Genomic DNA, 20,503 nt, shown 5'->3' on the forward strand with positions numbered 1-20,503 from the left:
GACCTTTGGAAAAAGACATCCCTGGATGTTCCAAGAGGTACATTCAGAACCTCACCCTATTAGCATGTTTAAAGGTTAGGAGTGTACCTACTACTGCCGGGACAAGATTCTTTATCTCGCTGTTTTCCAAACACATTTTCAGCTTTACTACAAAACATCTAGGCTAAGTCGTAATGGGGAGACACTGCAGGTAAAAGTCAACTTTTCAGGTTTTAAACTAACATTTAAACTTTCACCTAGAAACAGATAAGCCGTCTAATCTTCACAGCGAACGGTTGAATTATTCCACTTACATGCTTCTCCATGGATTTACATGCATCCATTTATTTTATTTTATTTTTTCAAAATGGGTTTTTCTAGCATCTTCACTTCAGTATCACTAACAGACACCACGTATTTTGAAGGTTTCTTCCAAGAGATTTTTCAATAGCTCCATCCATCCATTTTCTTCCACTTTTCCGTTGCCGGGTCGTGGGGGCAGCTGTTGGAGCTGCCCAAATCCCAGTGCACCAGCCCCTCATGGCTCCCCCTGCAGGTGGTGGGTCCACGGGAGGACGGCCTCACGGTTTTAACCGGGCCTGTTGGTCTCTCATAAGGAGCTTCTGAATCGCTTTTGGTCTGACCCGTCACCTATAGGACCTGTTTGCACGGGGAGACCCTACCAGGGGCACGAAGCCCCGACAACAGAGCTCCAGGATCATTCGGGCTCAAAATCCTCCACCAGGTTAAGGTTAAGGATTTTTCAATATCTATATTCAAATATGTTTTATTGGATATATGTCTTATATATTAACAACATGTCCTTCCTTTTAACCTGCAGTATCTTTTCTTGAAAAGCTTAAGTAAAGTAGAGCATAGGACATTGAATGAATAATGCATGAGCGTGGCTTTGTCAAACAGCACTATGCCATCAGTCCCATTCTGATACACCTCTCCCCTCTCATCTCTGACCTGCACCACTTGAAAATAGCCTTTTGTTTCATTCGGCCGATCTCCCCCGGGACCCCCATCACCCCCTGTATCTCAGAAGTATGTCAGTGGGCCTCAGCTACATTCCCGCACTTGATTAAAACTCCCTCCTCTCGCCTGCGTCTCCGCCGCGGCGCACACACCGGCCTCCACCTGCGAAACACCAACCTAATTAAGACTTTTTTCCCGCTCCTCCGCGGATCGCGTCGCCCCAGGTGCGCCTTGTCACACTTGCAAATACACGGATATGCTCCGCGCAAGCAATTTATCCAGCGCGCGGTGGCTGCAGCGAGCGTTTCTGTCACAGGGCTTCAACATGATTTATGGGAACTGCTCATTGACCTAGTTTATTCGCGGAAAGAAGGAAGAAGAAGAGGGAAAAAAGCGGGGCAGAGGAGCGCATCCCGTGGAATCTGTAACGTCGCGGGGGAGTGGACCGGCGTCAGAAGGCGGCGGGCTTAAGGGGTTGTTAGCCTGATGTGGTCAAGTGGGCAGCGCTCCACGCTTTGGTAATCTTATCATTAACTGGAGATCTGTGGAGTGGAAAGGAGATCAGGCCAAAGGAACTGCTCCATTATGGACGGAGACGTTTCAAATATGATGCATGTTGGATAAACTGGCAGCTAAATCTACTGCAGCTTTACATCAATGTTGTATAATATGATCTTTACCCCCCATCAAAGACACGCCTAGAGAGATGAGGCAAATGAACTTCTCCATTCTCTGTAAACACCAGGTAACATTTCACCCAAATACAGGCTGCAGAGAAAGCATGTCCTGTGTGGAGCCGCTCATTAGGAGCATGTTCTGCAGAGGTGGAGTCGCTAAATGCAAGTCTCAAGTCAAGTCCAAGTCGTGAAGGTCCAAGTCCCAAGCAAGTCCAAGTCAATCGGTCATGGGGTCAAGTCAAGTCAAGTCGAGTCATAGCTTTTGTCAAGTCAAGTCTGACTTTAGCCGGCAAGTCACCTCAAGTCGCAAACGCCGGCGTTCAGCCTAATTCTTCTTTTCAAAATGTGTTTAATCTACTGTAAAATATTAGTGCTTTTTCAAGATTTAGCAATTTTGAAAATCTAATGGATTTGGATTTAAAGTCTAATTAATATTCAAATCGCCGCAAAATTTCAAATATATATATTTTAAATGTTCCAGTCTATGTACAAAATCACTGGGACAGCATTTCAAGGAAGGGGGCCCGGGGGCCTACTTTAAAAAAAAATGGAAACAAGAGTCTTTTAAACATGAGCTGCTTTTCCCTGCAGTCTGAAAGATAAATAGGAAATAATATTTTATTTTAGTTGGTTTCTGGTAGTTTTTCTGTCAGTGGTTCCCCTGTAATGCCCCGGCCCCTGTATACTCGGATTGGCCCCTGCTCACAGTAGATTCTGCACAGCCTTCAGTCCTGCTGGAAAATAACCTCTAAATGCTGTAACTTTCGTGAGAACGGAAAAACACCATGATGAATCAGCTCTTACACGTGGTGGTTCTGTCTGCGCCGTTTTCCCTTAAATGTCTATGAATCTTCACCTCTTCACTCACTGTAGAAAACTTTTAATGCTTCCAAAGACATGTCGTATTCCTCCTGCCTTTTCCCACTGTATTGATGATACGCTCCATCTGAAGCTGAAAAAGCATGTGGCTAATTACCAAATGTAAACATAGATGCGCTGCGTTTACACAATGAATCCTGATCTTTCGACAGTTTCACTCAAATAAATAATGACTATAAAGTCACAGCGAGTCATTGGCCTCAAGTCCAAGTTCAGTCTCGAGTCAGAACCAGCAAGTCTCAAGTCAAGTCTTTTTGGAGCTTTGGTCAAGTAAGTAAGTAAATTGCGACTCTGACTCAAGTCAAGTGTGTGCGGGTAGAAGAGTCTTGCCCAGAGACACAACAACAACAGCACGGTGCAAGTTTGGACAGCAAGCCAATGGATTATGGGTAACATTATGGTAGCACCACTGCTGCTTCCTTCAGTGAACATCTGAAGCACAGAAGTCCATGCTCGCTCAGCCGGAGTTAAATTTGTTTTTATCTGCAGCCACTCAACAGAAGAGGCCCCGGTCCCTCGGCCTGGGCGCCATAAATAATGCAGAGGACATCCACCCCTCTGTCTCTTTACCTCCCCCCCCCCCTGTTTACTGTCTCCCCCTTCCCTCTATCGTCTATCAGAAGAATGACCTCAGGTACAAAGTGAAAATGACGGACATCCTCCAAGTTTCTCGGCCCTGTCGGTGTTTTGATTTTATTCTTTTGAATTTGTCATTAAAATGTTCTTTTCTAATTGAAAACAGTCTTAAATTGGACGACATAATGGCACCTTTCCCCCGTGCAGTTTCTGTGTTTGTATTTCAGACTTTGTTCCAATGAGAATTGTTTTATTTTTTACTGTAAAGATCTACAAATTTAAGAGAGGCCACAGTCGTTTCAGATCTGTTTCACCTGCGGTAACCGTGGAGACGTGGATCCACCTTCTCTACACAGGTCAAACAACAGAGAGCACATTTTGTGGCTAAGCTCTTCCTTACCTCCCCTCTTTTCCTCTCTCTCTCTCTCTCTCTGCCCCACTCCTCCTCCCTCTCTCCACATCTCCCTCTTTTCTCTTCTGTTAATTCCCTTCTTTTCTTATTCCCTCAATCTCCCTCTTTCTCTCTTTCTCCCTCTCTCTCCCTCTTTCTCTCCCTCTTTTACTCCCTCTTTCTTTCCCTCCTTCTCTCTTTTTCTCTCCCTCTTTTTCTCTCCCTCTTTCTCTTCCTCTTTATCTCTTTCTCTCCCTCTTTCTCTTCCTCTCTCCCCTTTCTCCCTCTTTGTCTCCTATCTCCCTGTTTCTCTCCTTCTCTCTTTCTCTCCTCTCTCCTTGTCTCTCTCTTTCTCTACCCCTTTCTTTCCCTCTTTCTCTTCTTCTATCTCCCTCTTTCTCTCCTTCTCTTCCTTGTCTTCCTCTCCTTCTCTCTCCCTCTTTCTCTTCCTCTTTCTCTCCTTCTCTCTCCCTCTTTCTCTCCCTCTTTCTCTCCTTCTCTCTCCCTCTTTCTCTTCCTCTTTCCCTCTTTCTCTTCCTCTTCCTCTCCTTCTCTCTCCCTCTTTCTCTCCCTCTTTCTCTCCTTCTCTCTCCCTCTTTCTCTCGCTCTTTCTCTCCTTCTATCTCGTGGTTCTCAGCTTGCAGCCCTTGCTCCTCACAGCGGCGCACCATTCAACCGGACACTCGCCTCAATCTGTTTCGGAGCCGCAATTTCAATTATCTCAGCATAGGGCCCCTGCTCCCGCACTCTGCGTGAGTGGGAAAAGGGGGGAGGGCGGGGGGTGTAGGGTGTCGTCCAGGAGAGGGGGGGTGGGTGGGAGATAGGAGGGCAGGCGGAGGGAGCTCGGGCATAAACAAAGCCAAGCGAAATGCTCGGACACGGGTTTAAGGTTAAATAGTGTTCCGCTGGTGCGATTAGCCCGGATTTACGGCCGATACAGAGGGGTGTCAGGGGCTGATAAAGCTAATCACGGCGGAGGGGCCAGGCGCGGGGATCAGAACCGACAACCCCCCCCCCTCGAGGGACCACGGGCCGGGCCAAAGCTGCGAGGCCTGCACTGAAACAGGTGGAGGCTTAAAAACACAGGAAACGGATCGATGGTGTTACATTTGTGTCCCGTCATTGAGGAAACGGACAAAAAGTGGATGTTGATGAAGAACAAAGAGCAGGGCCAGCGGCTTTTCCCGTTTTCATCCTTCCTGCGCCCTCGACGAACAGCGCTGCACGGACGGGAGCGGGACAGTGGTCAGCCTGGGGTGCACTACCAATCGGACATGTCCCGATCCATCACGGCGCTCCCAGACAGCCCACTCAATACCCTCTCCCCCCCTCTCCACACGCTGTCATTAAAATTTCAATAAGTCTTAAATATATGAATGCTATATACTCCCTTCTCCTCCGAGGGACCGAGCTGCCAATACAAGCCCTGGAGTCCATGCTGATGTGGGTTTTAACCGGTGAGAAACCATAAAGCTCATTCTGTTTTCCCATTTGTCAGTATATAGGGCTGTGTTAATTGTTCATTAGTTATTGTAAAATCCTATGCAAAACGACACATGTCCCGGCTCCATGAGTTCATATAAAAGCTGGTTGTTTAGAGCTCCACAAACATTTCATCCAATCGCCAATAAAACACACATTTAGTCTAAATTGATCTGTGGCTCTGACTCTCCTAATGCAAACCTAACCTCATTTTTTTTTCTTGTTTTGCTTCTTTTTTTTAAAACAATATTTTCCGAATTCCCCCGAATTTTTATCATTCTCTATTCTGGCTCTAGTTGACAGTTATTTTAGTATGTGTATTGGAAAAAGTATTGGTATGGAAAACCAGGTATCATTAGAGTCATGGTAACACATGAAGTCAGTAATAGCCTAAACAATGACCATGTTTGGCTCCTGCTGTTTGCCTGCCTCCTGACCCCTCGCCCTATAAGCCGGTCAAACAGCCCTTAGCGGCGCCGTCTTTATGAAGAGCGAGCGGAAATGACCAAAAACGCCCCGGGAAAATATAATCATCCTTTGTGTCCATTAATATTTCATGCTTCTCCATTTTAACTGGGAGAGGGCGAGCGCTTCTACCGATCGATAGATCAAGCTGCTGTCACGCCGTTAGCACCTGGGGGTGAAGGGAGCGCCCATGGGAGCCCACCCACCCCCCCTGAGCCCGGATCAGAGGAGCGCGGCAAGCCCCCGGCACGGGAAGTCCCCGAGGATTAAAGCCAAGGCTACCACCTGTAATGAAGCATACCTCAGAAGAGGACACGCTAACCTGCTGCGCTAAGCTAACCAGCACATATGGCTATTCTGACCAAGGCCAAAGAAAGCTTTAGTGAGGGTGCTGTGGACAGAAGCAGGTCCAATTCAACGCTTTTTTATGCCTTTTTTTATTGCCACAAACACAGAAAAATAAAATCTGTGCGTAATTAATCTCTTAAGATCTGCAAAAATGTTGTCAATTTCAGCCAAAACTGCCACTGAATATGTTTTAGACCAAACATTTGGTCATTTTGATGAACTTATGCAGTAAAACTGTTGAGCAAAGTCATAATTTCCCAATAAATTCTGATTTAATGCCAGTTTGAATCCAATTTAATATTTTTAATGACCTTGATTTGGATGAAATTACTTTTTAATGCCCCATGGAAACCCTGTGTTTATGACAGCAGAGTATGTTCTTCAAAATAGTGTCCACCTAAATGATTTTATATCTATTATGCATTGAAAAGATACAGTATACAGTAGAGATACAGCAGAGCCTATTTCATTTATACTACTATATACTGCAGGGGCCTTAACCAGTGGTTCCCAAAGCGAGGCTCTGAACCCCTCTTGGCGTGGTGAGGCCTAAGATGATGACAACATTTCAACATTGACATTTGTTGGCCTTGTATTCCATTTAAGTCTGAACTGAAAACAGCCTATATTTGTGAACTGAGCTCAAATAATGAAGTAATGGTAGATATGCATTTGTTTTTCATATTGTCCAGCTTCACTCTTCATAATCATCAGCCATGTCTTTTTGATGAAGAGGTCCCAGATTGTTTGCAGGGTTATTTGGGGAGTACAATAGCAGGTTACAGCTTTTATTTTCCAAGTGCGTTCTAAAACACACAGCCCCTCCACCTCCGCAGCACCTGTCCCTGTTGTCCGTCTGTCCTCAGATGGGACGCGCTCCTCCCCATGGCCGTTCTGAAACGTGATGAAGCGCGGCACCATGGGAAAGGCAGTCTCTGGGCTCATCTTCAAAGGTAACGTAATCCCGGCTCAGAGCGGGCTGACAGAGACCAGTCTGCTGTCCATCCGTCAGGGCTTTGATCTGCGCCTGTCGCTCACCCCCCTTCACCTGAGAGGACCCCCGTCTGCGACACGCTCTGTTTGTGTCATCGAGGCTGTTTTAGAACTTTCACAAAGATGGCAGCGAGGGCCGATAAAGATAAGTAAAGATGAGTAAATGCAAAATGGTCACTTTATACCGAGTCCATTACTTTGAATGTGCTCTTTCAGAAAACCAAAACCAAAGATGACTTTTCTAATCAATACATGTGTTTAAAACACACCAGACCCAATACTCCTATTTTATAATCCTCATCATCTCAGGATATTTTGCACTAAATTTCATAACTCTGGGACCTCATTTTAGTTCTTTGAAAGAAGCTAGTCCAAAAGAAGAGTTTTTTTTTTTTTTTTTTTTTCAGGAACCAACAAAACATTATGTTAAAAGGGGAAAGAAATGAGAAAAATATTACCGGGAACTAGAAACTTGGCCTTGTCACATTATAGACAAACATCCAACCTTCCACTCCACTATTACAACCTCAATGGGGCAGTTACCAAACTCATTTCTAGCTAACAAAAACCCACCTGGATCTCACCTCTTCACATGTACAAATCAATCATTTAGAATGTTTTACTTTCCTGGCCAGGATCCTCCAATATACTCTCCCGATCTTTCACCTTAAAGGAACAGGCCACCGTTTTTACAGACTGAGATATGTTCTTCTTCTTGATACACGACAGTTGAGTCACGTAAAAAGACCAAAGATGTTGTTAGCATTTGTCCTCTTCCATTATATTCCTATAGCTCCAAACAGGGGTGAAGTTGGAAGCTAGCACGCTCTTCCACGGGCCAAAGACCAGACAGGTACGTATCAACTCGTCTAAGCTCAGGTAAGAACATATCTCAGTGTGGAAGAACTGTGGCCTGTTCCTTTAAAGATTTGAGAAGGGAAAGTGTTGTATTGAAGCCTGACACTGAGTGCCAAAGTTAAGCCATCAACATTCTAACAAGACAACGTGACTTATCTGCCAAAGAGATCTCAAGCCTTTGTGAAATATGTCGGTGTGGGCTGCCATAAGAAGTAGGCGTGGTCATGGCGGCCCAGAGTCTCAGAGAGAGAACAAACTTCTGAAGATTGGAGCAAACTGTCCTTAACTCGGTCAACCTAAGGTCCACGTAAGCTCTTTAAATCTCTACTACAGAATACTAACTTGCAATGCATGAAACCCAAACCCAGCTTGACCAACGGCTTGAATCAGAAACATGCTGGTCACTCACATGCTACTTCCAGAGACGCGTTCCGGCTGACCGCCTCGCCCAGGTAGTTGCGGGCCACGCACACGTACGAGCCTTCGTCGGGTTTGCTCCTGCGCCCGTGGACTATCCGGAGGAAGAAGAGCGAGCCGCCCTGCAGCAGCATGCGGTGGGAGCGCTGGTCGTCCTTGTCCGTCTCCACGCGCTCCCCGTCCTTGTACCATTCCACGGTGGGGGTGGGCCGGCCCTCCGCCTTGCAGTTCAGAGTGGCCGGCTCTCCCTTGGACACGATCAGGTCAGACGGGTGCTCGATGATCCGCGGGGGGAAGTCCTCCTGACGCATGCGGGATCCTGCGTGGACAGGAGAGGGGAGAGTTTGGGTTAGGGATGAAGATCACACAACAGTCAATGCAGTAAACTTACATCAAGGAACCACGCACCCACTCACACTCTCACTCATACTCGCTGGAGGCAAGGCGGGTGAAGTGTCTTGCCCAAGGACACAATGACAGTGTTCAAACAAACCGCTGACCCTCCAGTCACAAGACGCCACTGTCGCCCCAAAGCAAGCTCAACAAGGACCCTGGCCGGTTCCAGTCTCCCAGCCACATCAAGTCCAACTTTCACACAGGCTCTGCTGATGAAATCACATGACCAGCTCAGCTCAAAAACAGAACTCTCAACTATATACTATAGGACTGTTGAAGGCACAGAAGGTCACCTTGTAAAGTTAAAGCAAGATAACTGGACGGGTTTTTGTTTGAACAGATGCCAGTGTTTGACTCCCCTTATAGAGCCTCCTCTGACAGTCTTTGGTGACTGTGATGATTTCAGGATATTATAGATAGTGTATCTTGTCAGTCTTGATTAAAACACCATACACTAGTGAGTTGGGGTTGTTGTTTACTGCACTCCAATGTTGCTTTCCTTGATATTGTCTATACATTAGTACTAGTTAGTTTTTACAGTGGGGGTCCAGAATGGTTTACATGCGCATTTTAGGGGTCCCCGCCTGAAAAGTTTGGCAACTCCTGACCTAGAGGAATGAGAATTTAACACAAAGTACGAAAAAGAATGAATGTTTTTCGTAATACTTGTGTACCAGTTTGTGCTCAGTATCTTCCTCTCAATCATTTGGTGCACAAAGAGAAAATGGCTGGCTTCATTACCTGGCTGGAGGATTCACTTATTGTACATGTTTTCAGTGGTAAGGGAAACCTACGCAGACACAAGGACAACACACAAACTCCACACAGAAAGGCCCGGTCCTGGTGGGAATCGAACCCAGGACCTTCTAGCTGTGAAGCTGAGCCGCTGTACTACCGTGCCCTATCCCATCTCACTGCAGCATTCTGTATGAGTCTTGAAGATGAGTTCCCAGAATGTGGTTGGATCTGTTCTCTCTGTCAATAGTGCCACTATCAGATTAGCTCGGCCCGGGGAGAGGGCATCCTCTGGACAAGCCCCTGTCTGTCCCCCCCTTTGCTCCGAGGAAGACACCAGGTCGTGATCACTAATCAATGAGCGGGAAATGGAGAGAATTAGGCCCAATGAGGACGAGGAGAGGACAGGTCGTCTCCGGGGCGGGTCAATAGTCGGCCGTCTGAGGCCTCATCCTAATCATGCTCCGCCGGATGGACCATTGTGTCAATGCTTATCACATTCAGAGTCTCCTCAACTGAAAAACATATGTTTTACATGTTTTACACCACATCCATGAGAATCAATGCATGAGAGGAAAATAAACTGCTAAGCTTTAAAGGTCATATATCATGCAAAATCGACTTTTTGGAGCTTTTAGCCATGTTGTTATGCTATTTCCTTATCAAAAACACCCCCAGAGTGGTTTGTGGCTTCATTCATGCAGCTCTCAGTAATCCTCCTGAATCCTGCTCTCTGAGCAGCTGCTCCTCCCTCTCCTGGTGAACGACTGACCTGCTCAGTTGTGTCGTCACAGCGGAACGGAAGTGCTCGACGTCTGTAATGTAATGCCTTAATTCTATGCTTATGGATGGATTTTAATTTGTGAACCACCCTTTTCATTATTTCTGTTGTAAGAAATAAATAAAAAAAAAAAGAAAGGAAAAGCTGAGGCCAAAACAAACACATCCCTGAGCGTCTGAACAGACGTCATGTTTGCGCTGCAGCTGAAGATGGAGCTCGTTATAACCTATTCTGGACACACCTGTTCTTTATTCTTACCTAACGATCATGTCACGGAGAAAAAGAAGCGCGTTTGGCTACGTGGACAGGACTATATATACAGTCTATGATTCAGCCTTCCTAAAGAAGAGGCCACTCCCGACAGAAGTTGTTTTTTTCTCCGGGATTCAGCGACTTTCACCAAAATAGTGTTTTTCTGATGGATGTTTGTGAACCTTCGCCAGAATCAAAGTGGATTAACTTTTATAACCAACACGAGTCCCATAATGTAAACGATGGAGCAGAGGGTGAGTCAGTCCAAACGCGGGTTAGCATATTAGCGTGTTAGCTTGTGTGTGTTAGCCATTTATGAAGCTGATGTCAACTCCTTATAACTGCATTGTGAAGTAACTTCACTTATTGCTGTTTATTTATATTACGGTAAAGTATGTGCGGAGAGAGGGGGCGGAGTTAACTGAATCGAAGCGTTGTGTCTTCCGGGTTTGAAAAATACCTCCAGAAAACACTTATATTTATCACAAAAATGAGTGCTCCATAATGGTAGAGGTACAATCATTCATATAAATGCCTATACTTAACTTTGGAATGGCTAAAATAGCAGGATATAGATCCTTTAAAGCATGTTTGGAGCAGTGGAGGCTGATGCTCATAGTCTTACTCTTCATTATCATGGACCTGCATCTGTACCAACATCGTGCCTTTTGTGCAAACAGGATTTATTTGGACTTCTGCCTCATAGTTAAATCAAAATGTTAAAACTCAACAACTAAATTAGGCCTAATATTTCAGGGGAAAATGTAGTATTCATACATGAGCAACTAAACCAAGTCCAAACGGTTACTGTACAATGCTAACAATTCAAACCTCTGGGACTAAACCAGGTCCAAACCAGGACTAAACAAAGAAACCAGGTCCACATTAGGGCTAACTCAGACTTTGTGCATGAAATAATCCAGTATTTTGACAAGCATGACGCGCTGCTTCCTGCATGAACTACTGGATATTGTTCAGCTGTTTTACTGGTTTGTTTTGGTTGGGACAGTGCCTGTTAATGAACACACCGGACTGTAGCCATGGGCTCATTTCCATCCGTCGTCCCACATGCACACTCTCAAACACACTCTCATTCATCCGGGCTTATTGTACATGTTTTTAGTGGTAGGGGAAACACAGGGAGAACATGCAAACCGCTGTGCCACCATGTTTAAGATCAACATGGCATTTTCTAAACAAAGTGTGTTTGAGATATTACCAAGCACCTGCAGAAAGCATAATACCCGCTCTCGCTCTTTCTCGCTCTCACAATCCTCCTGAACATCCCAGAGCTCACAGTAAAACTATAGAAATGGGTCCCACCAGTTTAAAGCCCATGTATTTAGAACAATGAAAGAGTGTAATATTTTAATATTCAAAGTTGCGTGTTTTTCCCCATAACACTTTCACAACATGATTTAGTTTTTAATGTGGTTTCCTCAGATTTCATTTCCGTTCCCACACATTCCCCCCGATCACATCAGCGGGGGCCGAGCGCGGGGGAAACCTTGTTGCGCATTAACGCCAATAAAATAAACATAGGCTGGAGCGTTTAATCACAATTTGAGGCTCGTCAGAAGGCGCCATCTGCCGCAGCGCAACCTGTGGGCAGGGGCTTGTGGGTAATTGGACCCGCGGGTGCAGTCGGGGAGTGAGGCACGCCGACAGGAGCCGCGCAGGCCGGTGATGTATGTGCTGTGGACGAGTGGAGCGGGGAGAGTGAGCCGGCTGAGAGTCGAATGTTGTTACCCCCCGGTGCTGCGAACACTAGCCGGCCTTTTTTAGACCGCACTCTGCAATTTAGGAGCGCCCTTCATCAGGACCACTCGCACCCGCTGACAGCTGTCGCTCAAAAGACAGTTCCTCTGGGCTCGTTGCACGACGTGGCTACGCTACTGCCGCTAGCTGGAAGTTGTGAGCGCCAGTGGGCTACTTCCTGTTCTCATTCATATCCAATCAGCCTGGTCCTGCTCTGTAGAGGCTCTGTGATGGACAGTGATGACCTGTAGATTACTGCGTGTTAGCGACATGATGTAGGATGTAAATACTTGAGCTGAGGAGATGTTTGTGTTTACAAAGGCAAGGCTAACAGTAATTTGATGAAATATAAAAATAAAAAATACTGTATAATGTTAGATTCTTTGTTTTAAAAACAGCTAACAGTTTTGGAACAAGGCCAGCTCCTTCATCAGAGTGACTGAGAGGGCGTTGCATGTCGTGAGGTGAAAGTCCGGACAGAATTCAAAGTACAAATTCTTTGATCCACAAAGATTTAAAGAGACTATACAGAGTTTAAAATGTTAAAACTAAAGTATTTTCCTCCCCCCACATGTTCCAGTCCTAACGTGTAGAATGAGCTCAGACCTGTTCACCACAACTGTCTCTAAAATCCTGCACTGTCACTCAGAAAGGTCTTACTTCAGGTCATGTACGAGCTTAATATAGAAGCTGCAGTTACACGTAAGACCTGTGGTGGCAGTAGTGTGCACAAAATGACTAACTTGCATCTAGTCTCTTTAACCTCTTACCACCCGCCTTAACCAAGTGCACTTTCTCCAGTTTGGCTTTACCCAAATCTAAAAGCTTCTGGACTTGGAGCTTCCAACCTGTCGGCCAGCGTAACGCCTCATTTGAAAGCTAAGACCCACAACGCTGATCTTAAGGCATCTTTTTCCCTGCGTTGTTGTTGCGTTGTCACTGTTTTGACATCCTTTTTCATCTTTTTTGTCAAGCTTTTGTCACTGTTTTTAGCCTTTTTTATTGCCTTTACGTCATTATTGAAAAAGTTTTGCTGCACTTTCATAAGTTTTATTGTTGCGATTTTGTCACATTTTTGCTGCTTTTTTTGTTGCTGTAATTTTATTTTTTGTTGCTTTTTGTGGCCCCTGTTTGGCCTTTTTTGTCATGTTTTTAGCCTCATTTTCTTCTCGTTGCTATTTTGATGCTTTTAGATTTGTGTAATGCCAAACCGGAGAAAATGTGCTCGGTTCAGGTGGGAGTTAAGAGGTAAATGTCATCATAATCAATTGTTTTGGAACTGGATCGTGATCGTCGACTTCAGGTTGGCAGAGCGAGCGGAGCCACATCGGGCAAGGAGTCCATTTGATAAAAGTTCTGCGCAATAAAATCAATAAAATCATTCTCCCGTCGTCATTAGAACAATAACTACTTAAAACTAAACATGTTTTAAATCAATCATTTCAGCTCACGCTAGCACTGATGCTAATTTTTGACATTGTTGCTTCATGACACCAACAACTGTTATTAAAGCCACACTGCTGCAGAACATTCCAAGTTATATGCCATCACTATAGAGAAACTAAAGAGTCAGTCTGTCAGCAGGACGTGTATTTAGATGTTTAGTGTGGAAATGACAGGGAATAGGATACTTTCATTTGAATGCACAAATACTATAGTTTTAATGCCACAAATGCAAACAGGTCTATCAATTTGTCCTATAAAGATTAGCCCACTTAGGTATTTAATTGTGAAAATTTGGATGATTAAAGCAAAACATGTTCAACAGAAAATTGATGAAATGGGTTTTGAACCGTAGACTCTGTATTTTCAGTATAAATAAAGTCCAGCAGTGCCCTTATTTTCAATGAAATGCTTCTTAATGACATTTTAAGCCGGTGACGTCCCACTCCCAGAAAGTGGAGCCATCCACTCAAAGAGTAATTTAAAAGCTGCAGGTATTTATTCACCTAATTCATTTTTCTTTCTACAAATGGCATCTGAAACGGCGCAATTTCCGTCCCCCCCTCCCCCCTGTGTCAGCCGCCAGCGCGCAGGGGAGCGGGGGCTGTTCTCAAAGACTTGACTTAATAAATGGAGCGGCAATTAACGCGGTGACATTGACGGATGGAGAGCCAGATAACGGGCCGTCTTCTGCGCCCGGCTTTATCCGTATCTCCAACAAACATCTGCCCCCCCCCAAAAAAATCCAACCCCCCCACATCCGCCGGCCAAACCACTGCCCACGCACAGACACCATTCAATTCATGCCACCCTCATTTCTTCTAATCCAATTTGTATTCCAATGGAGGGCCTTCTAATCACTTAAACTTGGAGCCTCCATCTGGACCGGGCTCTTCGCAGCAGATGTGTACAGAGTTGGCCGGTATAGGATGAGCGGGTGAAGTGGGGGGGGGGGAGTGGGTCTGTGTCCTTTCCTCAGCGCAGGTACTTAGCCGCTGATGTGGAAAAAAAAAAGGATTCAGAAAAACACGCAGGGCCGGATCGTGTTGCCAAAGAGCGGCAGGAGATTGTGCTGAACCTCCGTGTTGAAAAGTGCAGACCGAGCAAACGGGTGTAAATATTTGGGGAGGGCTTTCTGGCGGTGCAGACGTGGCGAGCTGTGGGTTCAAAGGAAATGATCATTTAACAGAAGCAGTGAATGCGATTGCAGTGTTTGAAGTGGTGGTGAGCTGGTATTGTAGCCACTGTGGCCCTGGGTTAGGCTGACGGAATCAAGGCTGCACATTACATTTGTACGGACTGCTCTACATTATGAGCCATTATCATAACGGGTTTAAAAGGATCTATCGAAAGGAAACAACAAATATCCTAATGTATTACAGCAGCTACTAAAGTGCTACACATCATGAATCTGGAAAGGCATGAATGCTGCTTCCATCACATGGTAAGAAGAAACAGTCCTCTTATCACATCTGGCTTCTTCACAGACAGACAAAACCAACCATTCTGTCACAAACGTGCCTTCAGAGCCTTTACTGATGCTCAGTGTTTGACTGTCCTGGGATACCGACTCTTCCCCAGCCCTGTATCCAACTTCAACTGCCTTTGTCTGCCTCTCTCTCCTCAGTCCTTTGTCAAACCTTGTGTGATCATTACAATCAGGCACACTCCATGGGGGGTGATGGGATGTTCCAGTCTTCCCTGGGCTTCTTCCCCCATCTACAATAACCATTGTGGCTTCTAATTGCTACAATATCAAACACAATCAAATAGGAATTACAATGTGAATGCTTGCTATTATGGTTGCACAAAGGCTGCTAACCCCATGTTCTGAAGTGCACATGTAGTGCCGCACGTTCTGCTTCGTCATTGTTATTGGACGTGTTTAAAATGGGCTCTGTGGAATGAATAATGATATTTATTTCAAATCTTATAGCACATAAAAATCAGTTCAATTTCTCACTCCTGAAATACTCGGTCAATGTTGAGGCGTGGGAGAGAGGCCATCAGTGTAACTGGAGAAATATTTGCAGGACAGGGGAATCGCAGTCTAAAAGCATCGTGAAGTAGAATTTAAAAAACCTAGTCGAAGCAACGGAAAAGAGAAAGGCTGACCTGGAGTCTGAGCAAAAACACTTCCACAAAGCGGAGAAGAAAAAGCGAAGGCCTGTTTGTTGGTTAGCAGTAAGTGACTGTGACTGTCAGTATCACTCAGTCGCCTGGTCACTCAGTGAAATCACTGTTTGTCACATTGCTTACACTGTTCACTGTGTCTACTTGTGTTACGAACTTTCACTGTTCAGTCAGAACCTTGAGGGTTATACTATTTATCATATTGGGTCATGCAGCACGTCCAAACCATCTCTGTAGTACAGCCATAACTTTGGTTCATCATAACTAAATAAACTAATTGCAACCAACGCACTCGCTAATGCTAACACGGCTAATGCTAACACGGCTAGTACTAACGTCAACAACAGCATCTTCTACACTCACTGAGGAGGCTCATTATTAAAGGACCTATACCTGACCTTACCTTTGTTTCTTTTTGTAGGGAAACATTATTTTTGCTCCATAAAAGTATGTTGTAAAAGTAGCCATTTGTGGGGAAAAAATGAGCTTGACGTTGTGTATGGTCAACCCAAAGAGCTTTACCTTTGTCGTCACATATTGACTCCAACGGACGGCCGTGACGGTAAAAACACATATTTCGTCACATTTTGATTAAAAAGAAAGAAAGTATGTTCTTTTGTTTACGCAGAGTAAGTAGTCATGTGCTCTGGGTGCGACACAGGCCTTCAAAGTAATGCTCTAGAACTGGTGAGGCCTTTAGATGCCAGTAGGACTAAAATCACCTGACAGTTGAAATACTACAGGTCACGCCTCTTGCTGTGGTGTTTATAAAGGGGACTTGAAATGCTGCTCCCAACTGTCTCCTGTGTTTGTGCAACACAACAGTGACCTCGCACGTGAGGAACGGCAAAGACACATTAATGCAGTATATTTATGAATTGTGTCATGAAAACAAAATAGATCTTGCTACAAAGAGATAAATAACTCTTCTCCCCTGACTGTAAAGCCTCTCCTCATCGGCTGCATGGGTCTCATCCACAGCGAGGAGGAGGAAGAGGAGGAGGATGATGTAACTGAGGCAGGGGGGAAAGGGAGCAGTCAAGCACAGCTCGGTCTCTGCTGTTTGCTCCAATGGATTCTCCCCAACATGATCTAAAACTGTCAACCACTTTGGGCGTTATTCTTTTAACAAGCACCGACCGACCGGAGACCGAGGGGCCATCGACGTCTCTCATTTATGTCTGTTATCTCATCCTATTCGGACTATGTGACTGTTCTTTTTTGAGATGCCCACTTCATTTCAAACCACATTCTTTCCATTGTGGTAAACACCGTGGTGGTAGAAGCTTCCTAAATGGCTGAAGCTGCTCCTCGCTGCGGCGCTCACCCATGTGTGCAGAGCAGGTCACGCCTTTGATGATCTTTTCGTAATCATTTTTATGAGCTCCCGGGAGAAATCGGTGCAGACCTTCCTGAATCGATGCGCTCAGCGCCGGGGCATAAAACGAGCGCTCCCCAAGCACACCCTTCTCAATCCCGGGTAACCCACGGCAACCTGGTCGCACTCCCGGAGGGGGGCGTGTCCCGTACAGCGCTCATCTTCCAAACTAAAGCTGAGTGGTTTTAAAGACCAGGCAGGCTTCTGCAGGGTCATGTTTTAAAAAGAAGTGTTCCAAGGCACATTTAAAGCATGGTCACTATTGTAGAACAAGCCTTATCTTTTTTGTTCAGACCAGTGCTAACAATCCACTTTATACAACACATTTACATCACAAAAACATTTTTAACATGCCTCACATACAGTAAGATCATGAAAACAATCAAACAAATGCAATTCTCAGGTAAATGAGTGCTACAACAATAAACAGAAACACTGATACACAGCCCTGTCACTGAAAGACAATTTGATATACATATATGTGCTTGATATACACAGTTTTCCTAATGAGTTTGGTGATGCAGTTACATCTTCTCTCCACCAGTGCTCTGTGGCGCTGTTCATCCCCATCCTGCTGCTGCTTTAGTGAGTCCTGGTTCCCTAATGTTAACTTATAATGAGCAGTGCACAGACTTTTTTACTCACGGCTCCACCAGATTATATTTCTAATCGTGAAACCAGTTTATTGTAACGCTCTTCATGACCTAAAGAACCTCAGCTTCTGTTCTGAGGAAAACTTATGCAGAGAACTGCATTATGGGAGTTGTCAGGTGACCCGCTCCAGCCCACTAAACGCTCGCTCTTGCAGTGCGCAGTACACTGAGCGCCCACCAGAGGGCCCCCTACCAACATTCTTGCTTGGGGCCCCTTGGTACCCTTGCTACGCCACTGGTCCTAGTGTACATCCTGGTCAGGAAGAATGTGTCACTATTGCACTATTGTCACTTATGCAGCTCATTAATATGCACAACATCATCAAATATTGCTATAGGATTCTCACATCAGAACTGCAATATGTCACAAAATGATTTATTGTTCCAGCAATAGTTTTCGATGCATCCCAATGTTGCATCTTATTTGAGCTTCTTTGAAACTCAGTCTGTTCTGGAGCCAAAGAAAAGTGTCATATTATTTCCTCTTACTAACAAACACGCACTCAGATTTCAGAACGTCAGAACCTGTATCTATAGTTTGGATCTTTGATTAGCTGGAAACTTCTGAATTTGGACGATTTACTCCTCACAAATGTATTCCTATTTACTTTTTAATTCGCTTTAGTCAGCAAAAATCTCACGCTGATGAAATGATTCCCTGGTCCTGAGTCCAGCCTCAGTGTCCAGAGTGAAAGAAATTCACCACAAACTTCAAAGCTGGTGTGCTGAGCATGAATTATACATGGACTCCATGTTCCCCATCTCAAATCTGCTCTTTCCAAACTCAGGCCTAACACAACCTCAGAGGAGCGACTCACAACCAGCACAAGCTCCAGAAATATGAACTTAGCTTTATCACTGTTGAAATGCAAGTTTTCTCAGCAGTGCAGGTCATTTGAGGACTGAAATAATAAAGTGAAGGAGTCTGGGCTTTGATACAGTATAAAGCACATAAACTCTGGCATCCGCACAGTAAAGTGAAGATTACTGCGCAGATTTCGAACTACTCCTGGTATTATTACGCCTTACAATATAGTTCCCCCTTTTATCCGCTTAGAAAATCCACATTGTTTAATTTTGTGTAATTATACTTTGTAGTGGAACACTTCACGTAACCATATTTAAATAGAGAAAACGTGGAAGAGCTTGGTAGCTTCTATTTTGACCTGTTTTGGAGCTATAGAGGAGAGAGGGAGAGGCTAAATGCTAACGCCGTCTGTGCTGTGTTTACGTGACTGAAGATCAGACAGGTCCTAAAGAACTCGTCAAAGCTAAGGTAAGAACATATCTCAGTATGTAAAAACGGTGGCCTATTCCTTTAAAAAAGTTCAGCAGCAGTTTTGGCTGAAATTGACCAATTGACCAATCCCCTCTCAAGGGATAAAGATGCACTCTCTCTCCTCTACGTCAAGCTGCCGGTTCAACCCTGCTCCTCTTACACCACCACCCCCTCAGCAGCAAAACCATCAGCCTCCCCCTCCTCACCTCGATTCCGGCGGAGGATGGGTATGTTCTTATCGACCTGTCATTTCATCCCGTCCCTGACATTTCTACCTGCCGGAATCTAAGTGCCAAAGCTCATCTGCTCAATCCGCCATTCCGTCATCTGTCTGTGCGTGCCAGAGCCTCTCCTGGTGGAGGGATTATTCTGGAAGCATGACGCTTGTCCGTAACCATTCCTCATCCATCTACCCTGCTTGTCCTGTCCGTGACGCCTCACAGCGCTGCAGGGGAGACGCTGCATATCCTTCATGTCTCCCGGAGGGGGTAACGCGAGCGCGCCGCCTGGGGAGGGGTGTGGACGAGGCGGGGGTCCATGCGTTGGCGTTCTGGTCCACACCACCCCCTCACCCCTCCACTCCAGGGTCCCCCAGATTCATCTTCTTTACTGGGGCTGTCAGCGGCGTCACACCCCGGGGCTCCGTACAGGATACCACCATCCGGCCAGCTGTCACTACCACTGTACACCGCCGTCACACGCTGGCAGGACACGGGCACGCTACTGACAACCATACAGCGCACAACCAAACATCAAAGCAGACACTCAGGGGCTTTGATGACATCATGCTAAAAGACACTTTTTACCCTATACATAATGCTGTTCCCACATTAGTAGTATTTTGTTTCTTTCATACAGGACTGAGTGACTTCTACTGCTGAAGCGCTGCTTTATGTGCCCTCCGCATGTTTAAAGTCCATTGCAGCAACATTGATTTCTTAGCATGCTGTTGGCCAAGAATAGAAAGCATGTGAATTCTTGTAAATGCTTTCTTTGGCGATGAGGTGTAATTGTTTCAGCATATAAAACTTGTAAAATCACAAGTGCTTTGTACTGTAGTGTTGGCTGTTCAGGCTCATGCACAAGGCCACACAAGGGACTCTTTTACACTGGGAACATATGACTTTAGAAAATATACCGCTCTAAACATCATAGTATACCAGGGGTAGGCAACGTAGGCAAATTCAGCCCTCCAGCACAGAAGCTCTGGCCCCAAGATGATTTTGAAGAAGATTAGCTCTGGTAGAACATTCCCACTAGGTCATGTATAATGTAAAACATTGGCATTTGCAGAAAATGGTTCTTTACTTAATCGGCCGTCCATAAGTCCATAAGTATACTGCAGTACACTAGTCCAAGAGTCAGAGTTTGTCACAAGACAAGCACTAACACAGCCCAAGTGTTGGTATCTCACAGACATCTGTATGAGGACCTCTTCAGCACACTATAGAGCAGGCGTCATGTTCACTGTGGCCAACTTGTAGCTACTCATGCTCTGAAGACACTTGTTGTATAGCTATAGCCGTTGTTCCACATTCCGTCCGCGCACGCCACAATCTACGTGCACAAATCGACTACCCCACACACACTTCTGTTTCCACCACACACACACCTGCATATGATGTGGGCTGCGCCCCCACATAGGAGCA

General features: G+C 45.3%; 1 protein-coding gene across 6 annotated transcripts in view; it reads right to left on the reverse strand.

The window, feature by feature from the left end:
- robo2 (roundabout, axon guidance receptor, homolog 2) overlaps positions 1 to 20,503 on the reverse strand; it is a 567,892-nt gene that overhangs the window by 307,118 nt on the left and 240,271 nt on the right. For all 6 annotated transcript variants that reach the window (XM_079559100.1, XM_079559104.1, XM_079559102.1 and 3 more), the window contains exon 2: positions 8,039 to 8,365. In XM_079559100.1, the coding sequence (XP_079415226.1) occupies positions 8,039 to 8,365 (327 nt within the window). The remainder of the gene's footprint in view (positions 1 to 8,038; positions 8,366 to 20,503) is intronic.

Source organism: Gobius niger (assembly GCF_951799975.1).
Source record: "Gobius niger genome assembly, chromosome: 1".
Lineage (NCBI taxonomy): Eukaryota > Metazoa > Chordata > Actinopteri > Gobiiformes > Gobiidae > Gobius > Gobius niger.